The following is a 16,044-nucleotide window of genomic DNA, read 5'->3' as shown; positions in this document are numbered from 1 at the left end:
GTGTTGTATACATATATGTCTGTCTCTTAATTTCTGTCTGTTAGTTGTCTTCTTTTTCTTTTTATTTCTTCTGATCTACTCTACTCTACACTACATTACATACTTGATATAAAATATATAATAACAATAAACAGTAATAATGATAATAATAAATACATAACATATACTGACACATGTGTGTAATAACATCAGTCTACTGGGTGCGACTCGCGGGTGCGACATTTGTTGAGATTAAATTTAAAAATGCATGTGAAAATATTTTCGATTTCTCATTCAAGATCTTCATTACTTTCTTTTTCAGAATAACAAGAAGAAATAAATAATTTTTATTAAATATAAATGTTTATTATTCAACTGATAAAGTTTTACCGTTACTTGTTAAGAATGCAGTTGAGATCGATTTCGTAATTTATGTCAGAAGATGCGCTGCATCTTAATGGTCAGATAAAAAATATATTAAGATGATGAATAAAAAAATATTATTAATGGTACAATAATATGTGAAGTAGTTGTATGATTGATGATTGTTTTACATTTTTTGACAGTAATTGCATTGTAGTTTTTATTTTGTCCTTCGGTGTTTACAATAGCAATGAGAATGAAATCCAGGGTTGACTCCCGCGCGAACGTGGGCGTCACCTATGAAGTAACACTTGGGATGCTCTTGATTTCTTTCATTTCTACATACATACAAGCAGTAATACATATATATGTAAATTCAAATACAAACACTTGCTTACTCTGATATATTAGACACTAGATGCATGTAATAATAAAAATAATAATAGTAATAATAACATTATTCTGTCCTGGACAATTATTACATGATAAATATGAATTGCAAATGCTAAAATGTTTCAGATTTTGTATGTTTGAATGTACTAGATTAGAAAAATATGTTTTTTAAATGACCTTCTTTTCCTAGTTTTGTTTCTTCTTTAAGCAACATAAAAATAAATTTATTTTCTCAATTTTTTTTATTGTTATTGTTCTGATAAATGCAAAAGTTAGCTTCATTATCACTGTCGTTATAGCTATTATAAATTTTTATTTAAGAAATTTATTGAAGAAAATCTGTAGTTATTTCTATAAATTTTCTGAATATGTTTGTCCAATTTACAACATTAAGTTTTTTTTTTTGATTTTTGAAAATATACGCGTTGCCAAAAACGTAAATTTTAAGCCTTTTATTATTTTTCACGTTCAAGATATAAATTAAAAAAAAAAAAAACTTCTAAACTTTACACTACTTTAACAAAAACATGTTATTGTATTTTATTTTTATTTTTAGAAAAGAAAACTAAAATTAAATAAAAGCGCTATTTGATATATGTATTGCCCAATATCAACTACAACGAAACAAATTAATGGTATAATATGAATGAAGAGACATGGTGAAAAATTCCATGACAACAATATTCTTATTTTATTAACATGAAATATTTATTTGCTTATTGTAAATTTTTTAGATTTTTCAAATTACGTTCCAGGGGGCGTATGGCGTAAATAGAATGAAGTATATAAGTGAAGAAAAAAAAGTATCAATATACCTGCTGAAGTTAATGATTAATAGGATAATTATAGAGAAATACAAACAGTATACTATATATAGTATAATAGCAATATTGCTTCAATCAGCAAAATTATAATTTTAAAAATAGTAAATAATGCTGAATTATTAACATGAAGAATTAATGAGATAATTTTTAATATTTTATCATGGTAATAAAGTTATTAGTTATTTTTAAATAAGATAATTTTTTTAAAGTTTTGTTAATACATAATAATAATAATAATTATTATTTTTTTTTTTAATTTTTATTTTTACTCTTATGGAGTTTTAGAAATAAGGAAATAGTCATAAATATGGTAGTAATAAACTTATGACTGTAATAATATTAATACCATGACGATTTACCGTTGCTATTAATTTTGTAAGTTTTAAAAAATTTATGACAGATGTTCATTATAGATATAGGTATTATGTATATCCATTACAAATTACAACGCATATAAAATAACTCAACTTAATTTTTAATAAACAATCTTAAAGTGAGACATATACCACAACACTTTACGAGAATTGTTGGAGTATTAAGCGAGCATACACGGATCTTGTATATGAAATCATTGTTTCCCGGCGGCGATTCTATAATTATTCTCAAGTAGATAAATATAAATATAAAGACATATGTATAATGTAGTAGAGAAAAGTTTAGTCATTTAATTTTCTATACATATGAGTATGTATTTGATTCATTGGCGATTATCTGCAGGATGAACATTATGATGATGAGTAATAAAAATGAAAAAAGGCACGTTTTTTATAGGATTATATAGCGGATTTTTTTCAATTTAGAAAAATTGTTTAACCACTTGTATTGATGATTATCGATTAGATATGCTAAATAATGTGAATAATAATAGAAATATTCCGTGGGTTACGTAGTTTTACAGTGAATAGTGTCGAGGATTAACGGGTAACGTTTTTTGCATTGCTCATGCGGGTGAGGTTTTTGCTATGGCATGGGGATATATGGTATCGTAAAAAAAAAAAAAAAAAAATTGAAAATGCAATTTTAATTAAAATGTCATAAAAAATGTTGTTTAAATTTTTCATTGAAAAAATAAAATTTTTTACGACTTAATATATTTTAAATATTTAAAAAAATTTATATAGAATAAACTGCAAATAAAATTAACGAAAAATAAATTTTTTTACATATTTTTTGTAATATATTTAAAATTCTAAATCTAAAAATTTTTGAAAAATTATTTTCTTTATAAAATCAAATGTACTTTAAAATTTAAATTTAAATACCAAATTTTTTCCGGCCAATTTAATAATGCTGAAATTAGCCGTCAGCTGTCAATTTTAAAAATTTTAATAACAAATCAATTACAATAAAAAAATGCTTTTAAAAATTTTCTCGTATAATTTTAATTAATTTTCACATATGAAATTTTCAATTAAATTTTTTTTATAATAATTGCATTATCATAAAATTTTAAAATAATTTTTAATTATGTCTGCCAACTTCAGTGTCACCCAATTTATCTGAAATGGATAATTTATCAACTGTAGATAATTCAAGTGTCAAAGTGTAATCGAACGACGATCCATCGATATCTCGAAAAGAATTATTCAATTAATTCGATTGTATATATATAAATATACGTAGTCATATGTCGAACACACATGTAGTATAAAGACTAATTATGAAATAGTGTGTGGTGGTACTTGAGAGAACTCAAAAGTACCTTCAAGATCCCGGCAAGTGATTCATTTTCATTTGACAACTGATTACAATAATAGACTAACATTGCAGCTTTGTTAACGTTTAGTATACACGTACATTAATAATTAAAAATGCCAAAATTTCATAAAATTGAGATTAACAAAACAGAATGGGAGGTTCCTGAACGTTATCAAATGTTAACACCAGTTGGTTCAGGTGCTTACGGACAAGTATGGTAAGAAAACAATATTATTTACCATTATTTATAACATTAATCATAATGATACTGAAGTGAGCGGTCAGCTGTCAATTAAAAAAATTTTTTTAACAAATTAATTACAAAAAAAAAAATGGTTCTAAAAATTTTCACTTTTAATTTTTATTAATTTGCTGTGAAACTTTTTAATTAAATTTTTTTTAATAATTTAGTTGTTATAAAATTCTAAAAAAAATTTTAATATCTGTCAACTTCAGTGTTATTGATCATAACCTATTAAAAATCACTAATACTTACTTTTCTTTTCAGTTATTAGAACATAACGCGGCCTTGACATAACTCAAGAACTTGTGACAACAATCTGATTGTTTTATTCTTGTAAATCCCAGCTAATAAAAACCAATAAGTCTGCGCAATTGATGGACTTAACAGAAAGCGTGCAATTCCATTAAATTATCTTTGTTGTTATATTTATCATAAAATAATAACAACATCAAGATCTAATCGATTATAATTACTCCTGATAATAATTAACTATTTTATATCTTAATCTCGATAAAATATATTGTTTGTCGTCAATTAGTCAAGGTCGCATTTTCATTCTGGTAATTTCAAGTGAATGTCGTTGACGTTTCAAACCTTGACACTCATTCAAATACATTATATGTACATATACATTCACCTTTCCTTTTTATTTAACTAAACTATTTATACTATTGTATTGTGCTACGTTGATTCAACTTATCTATTTACAATAGTAACAATAATAATAACAACAACAACAACAACAACAACAACAACAACAATACCATCTATTAATCATTTGTTTTTATTTTATTTTTAGTTCAGCCGTTGACACTGTGTCTAATCAAAAAGTAGCTATCAAAAAATTGGCTCGACCCTTTCAATCGGCTGTACATGCGAAAAGAACCTACAGAGAATTACGAATGCTCAAACACATGAATCACGAGAATGTAAAACATTTTTTTTTATCATACATAATTTTTTATTTTATTTCATATTTATTTTATCATTTTAACTGATAATGATTAATAAGATCAATATATTTATTTACAATTGTTATTTATTTTAGGTGATCGGACTTTTAGATGTTTTTCATCCATCAACTTCTTTAGAAGACTTTCAACAATTGTTAGTACAAAAATACATATTTTAAACACAAGTTATTCAAATATATTAAAGGGGTATTCTCGTTTAAAAGTCCGAATTTTAGAACAAAAAATAACAAATCTTTTTAATATCCTTTTTTTTTTATAAGTTTTTGATTAATATTTAAAGAGTAGTAATATTTAAAACATTATTATTATTATTTCTTTTATTAAAACCCAAAAGCTCAGAGATGCGGTGGTTTCAAAAATATGTTTTGTTTTTCTGTCGTTCGGAATTTTTTAAAAATATAAAAAAAATTTTTTTCTTCCAAAAACGCTTTGTAGTGCGATACTCTAATGTATGAAGAAACTCTGTATAAATTTTCAAGTGAATCGGTTATGGAGAACTTGCGATATCATGCACATCGTTTTTAAAAAAATAATTCCGAGAAAAACGCGCTTAAAGTTTTAGGACAAGTCGCGCGCAGCCGGAGTCGCTTAACTAAATTTAGCTGTAACTCAGAAAATAATTCAAAGTCCGAAAAATCCTTTTAGAGACACATACTATGAAAACGTGTAAAAAAAAATCGATTTTTTCGAATTTCTAAACGAGAATACTACCTTAATAATTCACTTTTAACAGGTACCTGGTAACCCATTTAATGGGAGCTGATCTCAATAATATTGTAAGAACCCAAAAGCTCTCGGATGATCACGTCCAATTTCTCGTTTATCAAATCCTGAGAGGATTGAAGTATATTCACTCAGCAGGAATTATTCACAGAGTAATATTTTATACTCACTAATAATTTTTTTTATGATTAATTTATTTTATGAACAAAAAATTAAAACTTTTATTTTTCAGGACTTGAAGCCATCGAATATCGCGGTCAATGAAGATTGTGAATTAAAAATTCTAGATTTCGGCCTAGCGAGACCAACGGAAAATGAAATGACTGGTTACGTCGCAACGAGATGGTATCGAGCACCGGAGATAATGCTCAATTGGATGCATTACAATCAAACAGGTTCGTTGAGATAATAACAATAAATAATCTAATTAATTGTTAATTTATTCGTTTGTTATTTATTAACATTATTTATCACTTCCTCAGTTGACATTTGGTCAGTCGGTTGCATCATGGCCGAGTTGCTCACCGGAAGGACATTATTCCCTGGCACTGATCGTATCCTTTTTTTTTTTTTTTTTTTTTTTTTTTTAATTTATGTTAGACAATTTTGCTTAATCTTCAGTAGCTCTGCACTGTTTACTGTCTTGAAGACCTCTACTAACAAAATTAGCCCGTCATTCATTCATTCTCCCATTACAATCATCACCAATTTGTCATTAATACTAATATATACTCGTACTAATTCAGCAGTTGCTTCTTGCTAAGGGTCTACAATGCTTACTAAATTTTCTACTTGTTCTTTAAATTTTTTACAAAAGTTAAATAAATTATTTCGCGCTTTAATTTTTAAATGCTTAATTAGTCATGAATCATCGGCTTCGCACAAGCAGCAATAAGCAATTAAGCTTTTATTTGAGAGACTAAGTTAAGAAATCAATTAATTTATAATGGGAAGAATAGAGATTTATCAAGAATTTTGTAGTGGAGCCTTAGCAACAGCAGATATTCATCAATTAAATCTAATAATGGAGGTCCTGGGTACTCCTCGAGACGAGTTTATGCTGAAAATATCATCCGAGTCGGTAAGTCATGCTAACTTGACCACTTCCTTACATTAATGTCGATAAATCGCACATGTCATTATTCATTACACTCATTAATCAATAAAAATATTAAATTAACAATGAATTGTTGTATTGATTAAAATAAAAATCTATGAATAAAACGCTTCATTAGAAATGCATGGGCTGAAAGAGTTTCATGAGCATGGGCTGCTTATGAGTTAATCAAATTACTATTATTCTATTTAATTTTCACTGGGGAAGGTAATTACTGTAATTAGCGACACAGTACTTGTTAGAAAAATTAAACAATCTGCAATTAAAAATTATAATAAAAAAAAGCCGCATTTGTATCGGAATGAGTGAAGCCTTAACCGTGTGCAGACGTTGATCATCTAACGCGAGTACTTGTACTTTGTGGCACTCCCTCTGAAGAAATTATAAGCAAAATAACAAGTCAAGAGGTAATTGATATAGAATCAACAAAATTTATTTATTTTAATTATTCACAATACATTTAAAATTAATTTATATAAAATATATTTTATCAAAATAAGTTTTTGTCACAATACTATGTACTCACTAATCATTTCGCTCTGTTAATAACAATAATTTTTTTTTTTTTTATTTAACAACAGCTACTAAACACTTGATCATTTGTAAATTATTTAGCTAATTGAACAATTAATGATGAGATATTGATGATATTAAATAAAATTTCAGGCTAAAAATTATATACAAAGTCTTCCGCCTCTTAAGAAGAAAAGTTTCAAGGAGGTTTTCCGAGGCGCTAATCCATTGGGTAATTAATTTTATTTATTTATTCAATTAAACTTATTTATTTATTTATTTAATTAATATAATAGTGTAAAGTGATATAAAGAACCAATATTTACATAAAATAAAATAAAGAGCTCGAAATCCACATAGACAAATTTCAAAAGAAAAAGAAAGAAATAGTTCAACATATTTACTATTGATAACAGAAATATCATTTCAAAATAGCCCATTTGGTCTCTCTTTTAATTTTCCCCATGGTTGCACTAAAGAGATCCACATCTGCAGCAAGTTCATTCAACACCTTTGATATTCTATATGTCGGAGTACGTGTCGAGTTATTTGATCTTACTGATGGCACGTCGAACACCCTGTTAGTGCGTAGACTTTTATTAGGTATAACCAAATTAAGTCTCCTTAGTAGATCCAGAGCATCCAAATGTCCGTTAAGAATATTAACTCCACAACAGAGCGTCAGATAATTTTGTAGTTTAATATTTTTAATTAATTTAATTAATTACAAAAATTAAGTTTTAATTATCTGTAATGATGTAATTAAATGTAATTTAATATAATAATGGTGTAATTATATGGATAGAACAAGATGACACTGGACATCATCTCAGATTATACTCAGTGATATCTGTAGTGAAAAAAAAAAAAAAATTCAGATAGTAGCTAGTATAATCCAGATTATACTGAGTGATATCTGGATTATACTTATTGTAATCTGGATTATACTAGCTACTATCTGAAAATTTTTTTTTACTCAGTATAATTTGGGATGATATCCAGTGTCATCTTGTTCTTCGCATGTAGAGTAAAACTTATTGCAGTAAAAAAATTTGTTTGTTCTTCAGCTATCAATTTACTTGAATTGATGTTGGAGTTGGATGCTGAAAAAAGAATCACCGCTGAACAAGCTCTAGCCCACCCATATCTAGCTCAGTACGCAGATCCAACAGATGAACCGCTGTCTCTACCCTACGATCAGAGTTTTGAAGACATGGAGCTGCCGGTTGAAAAATGGAAGGAGCTCATTTATCACGAAGCTGTTAATTTTGTACCTCAACAACTGCCATCCACGTCAGCAGCAGCCGATCCGTCCGCTATCTAATTAAAATTATATATAAATGGTTAATAATAAGGTACTATTTATGAAACAGTATACTCACGAAGAATATAATTAACTAAATGTGTAAATAATATCGTAGGCAATTAGAAATTGATAAACATCGAGCTTATTTTTCTTCAATCTAGTGTATATTTTATATTATCATTATCATTATCAAATTGATATGTTTAATTGTACTAAAAAGCAATTATTGTTACGAAAAACAAAAAAAAAAAAAAAAAAATGTATAGAAATATATTTTTGCAGCGTACTATTTAACATTTTACATTAACAGTTCTAGTCAGACGTAAGGCGACATAAGGCCTTGTTCTGCAAATCATTAATTAATTAATTAATTAATTGAATAATTAATATGCTCCACATTAAGCCATCACTATTAATTATTTTTTTATAGTCTATTGTTTAATTATTTAATGAAATATTATTTTTTCCAACATAGTAGAGTTTTAAGCGATCATTTATAATAATTGATAATCATTTATTCACCTACGATCATACTCAAACAATTTTTTGAAAATATATATTTAGAATATTGCTAAAAAATATATTTTTAATTGACCTAAACCTATCTAATGGAGTGAATATATATCATTTTTTTTTATGTTTTTTCAACAATTACAAGCTAATTAATGATTTTTTTGTTAGGTTAAGATCCTTATGTTTATATACGACATTTGAAAAGTTTCGATTGTGTCAGGATGGCCGAGCGGTCTAAGGCGCCAGACTCAAGGTTATGTTCCTTCTCAGCTAAGCTGAGTGTGAGGCTTCTGGTCCTCTCTGAGGGCGTGGGTTCGAATCCCACTTCTGACAAATTTTTTGTCTTTTATTAAATTAATCAATTTTGAAAATTTTTTTTTGTTCCAATCATAAAACAAAATTAATTTCAATAACAATTTTAAAGAAAAAAAAATTTTTTTTAAATAAAAAAAAAGTAAAAATTTTTTAAAAATAAAAAAATGAATAATGAAATATTGTTACAGCTTTTTAATTTTTTTATTAAGATTAAATAAAGGCAGATTAAACAATGAAAATGAAGTTAGTCGGCATTGAAAAATTTTTAGAATTTTTTTTTTTTACTGGAAAAAATATTACAATAAAAAAAAAAAAAAATTCAGTTCTAAAAAACTGTAGCTGCAATTTTTGAAAAATATCTTTTTATTATAATTTAATTTTCGAAAAAAAATTAAAAAATAAAAAATGTCGGCTAACTTTAGTATTCTGATTAAACATGAAACAAAAAATGATTGTCACATGCTAAAAGAAATGTTTTTTTTTTTGTAATATAACAAAAGTTTAGAATCACGAATTTTTTTTTATAACCAATATTCCCAAAATACTAACCAGCAATTATCAACGTAATAATAAAATTATAATAAAGTAAGCCGACATTTTTGATTTTTTGATTTTGATTAATTTATTAAATTGTAATTAAAAAATATTTTTCTTTTAATTTTTTTTTTTAAATAATTTTTCAATAAAATAAATTATTAAAATTTTTAAATGTCGGCTAACTTAATTTTCATAATAACACACAACACTACCACACGTACTGATGATTGTTAAAAATTCACTTGTATTTATTCACCCACTAAGAAATATCACTAAGTAATACAAAAAATAAATTTATTTAATTTATTCAATATCCTTTACTTGTTTATTTGTCTTTCAATTGCATGAAAAATTAGACTGCGTCACATCGCTGTCGAATTGAAACTAAACTAACGACAAAAGATCAATCTCGGCTTCACCGCGTCGCGCTCAAGACAACGCTGTATTGTCACAACGGTAATAAAGAAAGTGAACTAACTTCGGACAATTTCGAACTTGAATAACAATAAAGAAATGGGCTGCAAGGTCGTTAACGCACTTACTTGTTATGACATCCAATACCAGTAACACATAAAATTTGTCTTGGAAAAAAACTGAAACTTTCCTAGTGACCACCTATCTTCTTTTTATAAGAATATATCCTCCTAATGTCATCCAGCTACAGTACATTGAATATAGTACATTAAATATTAAATATAGTGTATACTCTGTATAAAGTTAAGTTTAAGTATAATTATAATTATTATCTTTGTTATACTGAAGAATAATAATAAACTTTGTATTATTAAGAACGTTAGCTGTCATGCGCCACTCAGAAGAACATTTGTACCTTTTTGTATCTCTGTTATTGGCCATTAGGCTGTTGCGCATACAGGACATTAGGCTGTTGAGATGTATATAAAGAAAATAAATAAATAAATAAATAAATAAATTTTTTACTCGGTTAAAAGCAATATTTTGTTTGATGATAGTTTATTTTAATAATTTTGAGTTAAGTTAATGGATCCATTTAAGGTGTGAAATCCTCCGTAGCATGGTAATTAATCCAACTGAAAAATACAAGAAAATAATTATTAGTTAGGGTATATAAATAAATTTCATTTTTATAGACATAATTAATATCGAAAATATATAACATAGAAAAATGTAAATTTATAATTTCAATGTATTCGAAAATATTTACATTGATATTATCAAAAATTTTCTTAATTATTGATTTATTTTTTAAAATTAAATTTGAAAATTTTATCATTTGAAATAAATTAGAATATAATGCAATTGTAAAAAGATAAACATAAGAAATTTTTTGAATTTATATTTTTAAAAAATGACACTGAAATTAGCAGACATTTGACAATTTTTCAATAACACTAAAATTAGCCGACATTTCAAAATTTTTAGAAATTTTTTATCGAAAAAATTTCAATTAAATAATTAAAAGAAAAATTTTCACCTGTAAAAAACTTGAAAAACTACAAGTGTAATTTTTTTAGAAATCTCTTTTTAGTTGTAATTTAATTAATAAAAAAAATTAAAAATTTTCAGATGTCTGTTAACTTCATGAGGGTGAATTCAGCAGACAGCTAATTTTTGAGAATTTTTAGATTAATTTTAACTTAATGGTTGTAAAAAAAATCTAAAAAATTGCATAGAACAAATTTATGAAAATTTCCATATGCATTTTTTTATACTATTTCTTCTGTAACAAATAAATTTTTTATAAATTACTAAAAAATTATCAGATGTCTGCTCAATTTACACTCATTTAACTTCAGGGTCTTAAAAAAAATTTTTTTTAATTCCATGTCAAGTTTGAAGAAACTATAAATGCAATTTTTCACAAATATTTTTACATTTTAAAAATTTAATTTAATAAAAAACGTATGGACGTCCGCTGATTTCAGAATCGTCAAATTAAAATTTTTTTTTCTTTTCCCAAATAAAGCAATTTAAGAAAGTGTATTTTTATTATTATTAAATTTGTACTGTGGATGTTTTTAAATAAAAATAGTTAATCACCTTCTTGAATCCAATGTCGGCGGCATACTCTCTGAAGCACTGACGGCAGAGGTTGAGTCCGTATTTGCGGATTAGACCATGTTTGTTGGCGCAGGCACGGCTGAAAATTGAAAATAGGTTAGAATATGTTTTCTGAATTAATCTGTAAAATATGAGCAGAATTTAAATCAAATTGACAATTAATAATAAAATCAATTATTTTTTATATATTTTTAATGTTAATAAACTTATAATATCACAAGTAAAACTAGTTTTTAGCAATTAAATAATTGTGTCGCACGTGGCGACGGTCATAGCACTCAAATGAATACTTTACACTTGAAAAAAAAAAAATCATAAAAATAATGTTTTAATTAATCGGATTAATAAAATTTTTTATAAATTTACCATGATCGTGAGCCTTGGCCATAATTACGCGGGTGAGAATACCAAATATTCTGGAAACCCATTTTGCTAGATACCGTATTCAAGCGTTTTAGGACGAGAAAGAAGGAACGCACGCCATACGTACTTACAATATGTCGGGTTTATGTGAATAATGATCAATATTGAAAAATTCAACTTTACCAACGCCGATAAGAAACTTATGGCGCTAGTAGCGTTGAAGCGGGAAAATTTGAATTCACCGTTTTAACTGCCGCCTAAAATTTATTATGATTAAAGTTAGCAGTCACTTTACAATTTTTTAATTTTATTTAACAAAAAAATTATTTTAAAAAAATATGACACTGTTTTTTTTTTTATTAATTAAATTACAACTAAAAAAATATTTATAAAAAATTACACTTACAGTTTTTCAAATTTTTTACAGGTGAAATTTTTTTTTTAATTATTTAATTGAAATTTTTTCAATAAAAAATTTCTAAAAATTTTGAAATGTCGGCTAACTTCATTTTCATAAAAAAAAATTGTGTTTTAAATTTTTTTAAATTTCTACATGTCAATTTTTTCTTCTACTTTTTATGTGTTACAATTTATTTATTAAAAAAATTCTTAAAATTATCAAAAATCTGCTAAATTAATTTTCATGATTAAAGTTGAGTGTTTAAAAAAAAATTTAATCCCAGGTATTCTCTTTTTAAAACTTAAATTAATTTTATAAAATAATTATTTTCAATTTATTAATTAACTAATTAAAGAAATAAATTTTGATCTAAATTAATTTGGAACTAATGTCCTAAAGTAATTAATAATTTCGCAGCTTGATAAAAAATTCAGTTTCAAATATACTTTATCGATTCTTATATTACTATAGAAGACAATTATTAATTTTCTACTATTAATTTAATAAATTGAAGTAAAACACTCATTGTAATTAAGCATTACTAATTTTGAATTCGTATTTGATATTTTAACTGATAAGAGTTATTGTTAATTTTGAAGTTTAGTGACTAAGTTGAAACGCGAAACAAAAAATGAGAAGAATTATGTGGATAAAAAATCAAAAGTTGTTAAGGTTGATGTTTTGATATTTCAAAATTCTGATAATATTACCTGGATTGTGTTCAATTATCCACGAGCTATTGCATTCAATTACGTAATGGTTCACACATATTTCCTGAAAATTTTGAAAAGACAATTTTATTTTATGAACAAAAGTATTAATTACTTACCAGAAGTATACACTGACAAGAATAATTTCTTGATAGAAATAATAACGATTAGGTAAGATAATATCGAAAAATCAATTGAAATTAAAGAAATTAATTAATTAATTAATTATTCAATTTAAATACTTTTAGGTCAAATTCCCGCCAAATAGATGAAAAATTAAGGCAATTCAATAAACTTTATCTTGACCTGAGAGAACATAATAATGTCTGATGAATTTTATTAAAGTTTCCGATTCTAACAGTATTATTGCTTAAATTCTTTACATTTATATTTGCTGTTAATTTTTGTATTGAGAAAAAATTATTATTGTTCAAGTTTAATAACTTTATTTTTTTCTGTATTCCGTGGTGAAAATTTTTCGGACTTTTCTCTCAAAAACTCTGAGGAAGTCTCATTTTTAGAGTTTTTCAGAGAAAAGTCCGAAAAAATTTTACAAGGGTTCTTATAATGTTAATAAATAACTTATAAAAAAATGTACAGTGAAAATATTGATTGCCTTTTTTTTATTGCACTTTTAAAATTACCTGAAATTTCATGCTTCTAGACCAAAATACCCCCTCAAAAGATCTTCTTGACTAAAAAGCTTTTCGCTGGAATCAAGTTAATTTTCTTTTCATCGTACAATTTATATCACAACTGAATAAGAAATTTATTTTCAGAATACACTCAATAAATGAATAGAAGAAATTAATTTTAATTTTCTTAGATTAATATAATAAACTGCGGCAAAACACTTAGTTTAATTGGACATTAATAATGTGACATGATAAACAGTTTTTAATTTAAAATCGATGTCGCATAACTGATGAGAATTATTGCAAATTTCTGCAGCAGTTGAAAAGCGAGTTTTAATATAAACGGAAAATTCAATAAATCATGCATATAAGCAGTAAAATAATATTAAAGTTGTTATTTTATTACTTTAAAATTCTGGGTTTCATGCCGTATGTTTACTGCAAACCTGGAATATTAAAAAGATCTAAAATTGCAACTATTTACACCCTGATTCTTACATTAGGATACACTAAAAATGTGATGAATGTTATGTTATCGCGATCATCATTTATACGTCCACGAGAAACAATCCTCGCCGTTATTGTCGACTTTGTCAGTCTCATGTTGGATTACATCGCAATATCAATGATTTGGATTTATTCAATAACTCGATTTAATCAAGTACAAGATATCTTAAAATTGTTTCTAAACACTTTAGAAAGTACGTCGGTGATAATGAAAATTAAAAAGACGAAAATGTATGATGATATACTGCGAGAAATGTTTGTTTTTGTATTATTTTTAAACACATTATTCGTAATTACTGTAACAACCGATTTGATAGTCTGTTACGGGGAAATTAAAGACTACGATTTTCCTGTTTGTACTATATTCAATTATCCACGAATTATAACGTTGAATTACGCAATGGTACATATTTATTTTGTAAAAATTTTAAGAAGACAATTTTGTCTTCTTAATAAAGGCATTGGTTACCTGCCTGAAGTATTTGCTGATGAAGATTCTTCAATGGAAGTAATTAAAATAAGGTAAACTTCCATTAATTAAGGAGTTACATTGGTTTCCTCCGGGAAAAAATTTTTTTTTAATAGAAAAAATGAAATATTTTATTCAAACTCTTTACTGTCTTAAAGATACATGTTTGATAAAGAATTACTAAAATTTTGAAAAAAAAATATTGAAAATTGGATTTTTGGCAGAGATTTTTACAAAAATTGAAAATTTGGCGGAATTTTTTTTTTTAAATAGTTGTAATTGAAAAAAAAAAAAAAAAAAAAAAAAAAATCTTTGGTTCGAGACCTAGCGAATTATGTCTCGAAGACCCCTCTAAATTTTCATCAAGATCGGTTGAGTAGTTTTCGAGAAATCTTGGGTACCGCCTTTGAAAACATAGTTTTGAGAAAAACGCGTTTAAAGTTTTGAGTTTCAATACAACCGCGCGCAAATTTTTAAAATTGTATCTCCAAAACTATTATTCGGATCAATTTGAAACTTTAGGACAATATTTTAGAGATGTTGTAGAATTTAATGAAACAAAAAAAAAATCGATTGTTTGAAACCGTGAAACCCATGTAATCCCTTAAGTGTACAGAAAATTTCTTGTTTTTAATATTAAATCATCGAAAATTTTAGGTTGAAGCCACGTGAGATTGATGAAAAATTACGAGAATTTGATAAACTTGACCTGGACCTCAGAAATCAAATAAAAATTTCAAACGAGATATTCGCATTACCACTTATCACTGTATTATTGCTTCAATTTACACATTCAATTTTTAATTCGTATTTAGTCATGAATTCCTTACTGAAAAAATCTTTCACTTGGCCAATTTTGATTAATGTCAGTTGGGTTTTGATGAGAATGTCACTATTACTTTTTTTTTGTTGATAATTGCCACACAGTATGCGAAGAGGTAACGTAATGATAAATTAAAAAATTTTAATATTTAATTAATAAATTGAAATTTTATAATTGAAGGCGAATAAAAAAGTAAAAATTTTACATGAATCGTGGGCTTTCAAACGACTAGATGGTTTCAAAGAAATGGTGAGTATCATTTTAATTAAGTAATGTTTTGAATCAATAATATAAAATTAATTATTGTTTTTTTTTTTTTCTAGTTGAAAAGCATTTCTCTGCATCAACTTCAAGAGCCTGTAGAAATAAAATTCCACGATGCATTGAAACTGAACCACGAGTTGTTTTATAAAGTAAATCAATCAAATTATTGAGGTTTCTAAAATCTATATAGGGGAGAGTGGGGCAAGACGGCCCACCTCAAAAATTGACCAAAAATTTATTTTTCTAATATTTTTTCACCATATTTTGGAGGTGGACCATCTTGCTCCAAAAAAAAAATTTTTTTTTAAACTTTCAAAAAATTCCGGTGAATTGA

At 25.9% G+C, this 16,044-nt stretch overlaps 3 protein-coding genes and 1 non-coding gene across 6 annotated transcripts; 3 read left to right on the top strand and 1 right to left on the bottom strand.

Moving 5' to 3' along the window:
- Positions 1–3,219: 3,219 nt before the first annotated feature.
- On the top strand, positions 3,220–10,437 carry LOC141538229 (mitogen-activated protein kinase p38b). 3 transcript variants are annotated; one of them, XM_074259622.1, is made up of 10 exons: positions 3,220–3,474; positions 4,301–4,430; positions 4,550–4,608; positions 5,209–5,350; positions 5,431–5,593; positions 5,681–5,752; positions 6,643–6,722; positions 6,982–7,060; positions 7,896–8,183; positions 8,816–10,437. In XM_074259622.1, exons 1-9 carry the CDS (start codon positions 3,371–3,373, stop codon positions 8,150–8,152), a joined length of 1,086 nt encoding a protein of 361 aa, XP_074115723.1. In that variant the 5' UTR covers positions 3,220–3,370; the 3' UTR covers positions 8,153–8,183; positions 8,816–10,437. The 3 variants fall into 3 exon arrangements, with proteins under 3 accessions (XP_074115723.1, XP_074115711.1, XP_074115717.1); XM_074259610.1 differs by lacking the exon at positions 8,816–10,437 and having other exon boundaries at positions 7,896–8,734; XM_074259616.1 differs by lacking the exons at positions 6,643–6,722; positions 8,816–10,437 and adding an exon at positions 6,200–6,279 and having other exon boundaries at positions 7,896–8,734.
- On the top strand, positions 8,863–8,980 carry Trnal-caa (transfer RNA leucine (anticodon CAA)). Its single transcript has 2 exons — positions 8,863–8,900; positions 8,936–8,980. It is a non-coding gene; the product is annotated as a tRNA-Leu (tRNA).
- Positions 10,438–10,454: 17 nt separating the features above from the next.
- On the bottom strand, positions 10,455–12,066 carry Rps29 (ribosomal protein S29). The gene is made up of 3 exons (XM_074259632.1): positions 11,906–12,066; positions 11,519–11,618; positions 10,455–10,548 (listed from the first exon to the last, which is right to left on the bottom strand). Exons 1-3 carry the CDS (start codon positions 11,965–11,967, stop codon positions 10,540–10,542), a joined length of 171 nt encoding a protein of 56 aa, XP_074115733.1. The 5' UTR covers positions 11,968–12,066; the 3' UTR covers positions 10,455–10,539.
- A 2,005-nt stretch (positions 12,067–14,071) lies between these two features.
- On the top strand, positions 14,072–15,880 carry LOC141526665 (uncharacterized). The gene is made up of 4 exons (XM_074241737.1): positions 14,072–14,676; positions 15,281–15,497; positions 15,633–15,695; positions 15,770–15,880. The coding sequence occupies exons 1-4, from the start codon at positions 14,072–14,074 to the stop codon at positions 15,878–15,880; spliced, it is 996 nt and encodes a 331-aa protein (XP_074097838.1).
- The last annotated feature ends 164 nt before the right edge of the window (positions 15,881–16,044 follow it).

The sequence above is a fragment of the Cotesia typhae genome, unplaced genomic scaffold (assembly GCF_013202065.1).
Source record: "Cotesia typhae breed Kobodo isofemale line unplaced genomic scaffold, CoteBio_Ctyphae contig_11, whole genome shotgun sequence".
In the NCBI taxonomy this organism is placed as follows: domain Eukaryota; kingdom Metazoa; phylum Arthropoda; class Insecta; order Hymenoptera; family Braconidae; genus Cotesia; species Cotesia typhae.
This window is presented reverse-complemented; position numbering and strand designations above follow the sequence as displayed.

Excerpts from the sequence above, each read along its gene's own strand:
- Rps29 (XM_074259632.1), bottom strand. The coding sequence starts at position 11,967 with ATGGGTTTCCAGAATATTTGGTATTCTCACCCGCGTAATTATGGCCAA. Across the intron at positions 11,619-11,905 it reads GGCCAAGGCTCACGATCATG|CCGTGCCTGCGCCAACAAAC; the intron begins GTAAATTTATAA and ends TTCAATTTTCAG.
- LOC141526665 (XM_074241737.1), top strand. The coding sequence starts at position 14,072 with ATGCCGTATGTTTACTGCAAACCTGGAATATTAAAAAGATCTAAAATT. Across the intron at positions 15,498-15,632 it reads TTTTGATTAATGTCAGTTGG|AAAAAAGTAAAAATTTTACA; the intron begins GTTTTGATGAGA and ends TTGAAGGCGAAT. Across the intron at positions 15,696-15,769 it reads TAGATGGTTTCAAAGAAATG|TTGAAAAGCATTTCTCTGCA; the intron begins GTGAGTATCATT and ends TTTTTTTTCTAG.
- LOC141538229 (XM_074259622.1), top strand. The coding sequence starts at position 3,371 with ATGCCAAAATTTCATAAAATTGAGATTAACAAAACAGAATGGGAGGTT. Across the intron at positions 4,431-4,549 it reads AACACATGAATCACGAGAAT|GTGATCGGACTTTTAGATGT; the intron begins GTAAAACATTTT and ends TATTTATTTTAG. Across the intron at positions 7,061-7,895 it reads CCGAGGCGCTAATCCATTGG|CTATCAATTTACTTGAATTG; the intron begins GTAATTAATTTT and ends TTTGTTCTTCAG.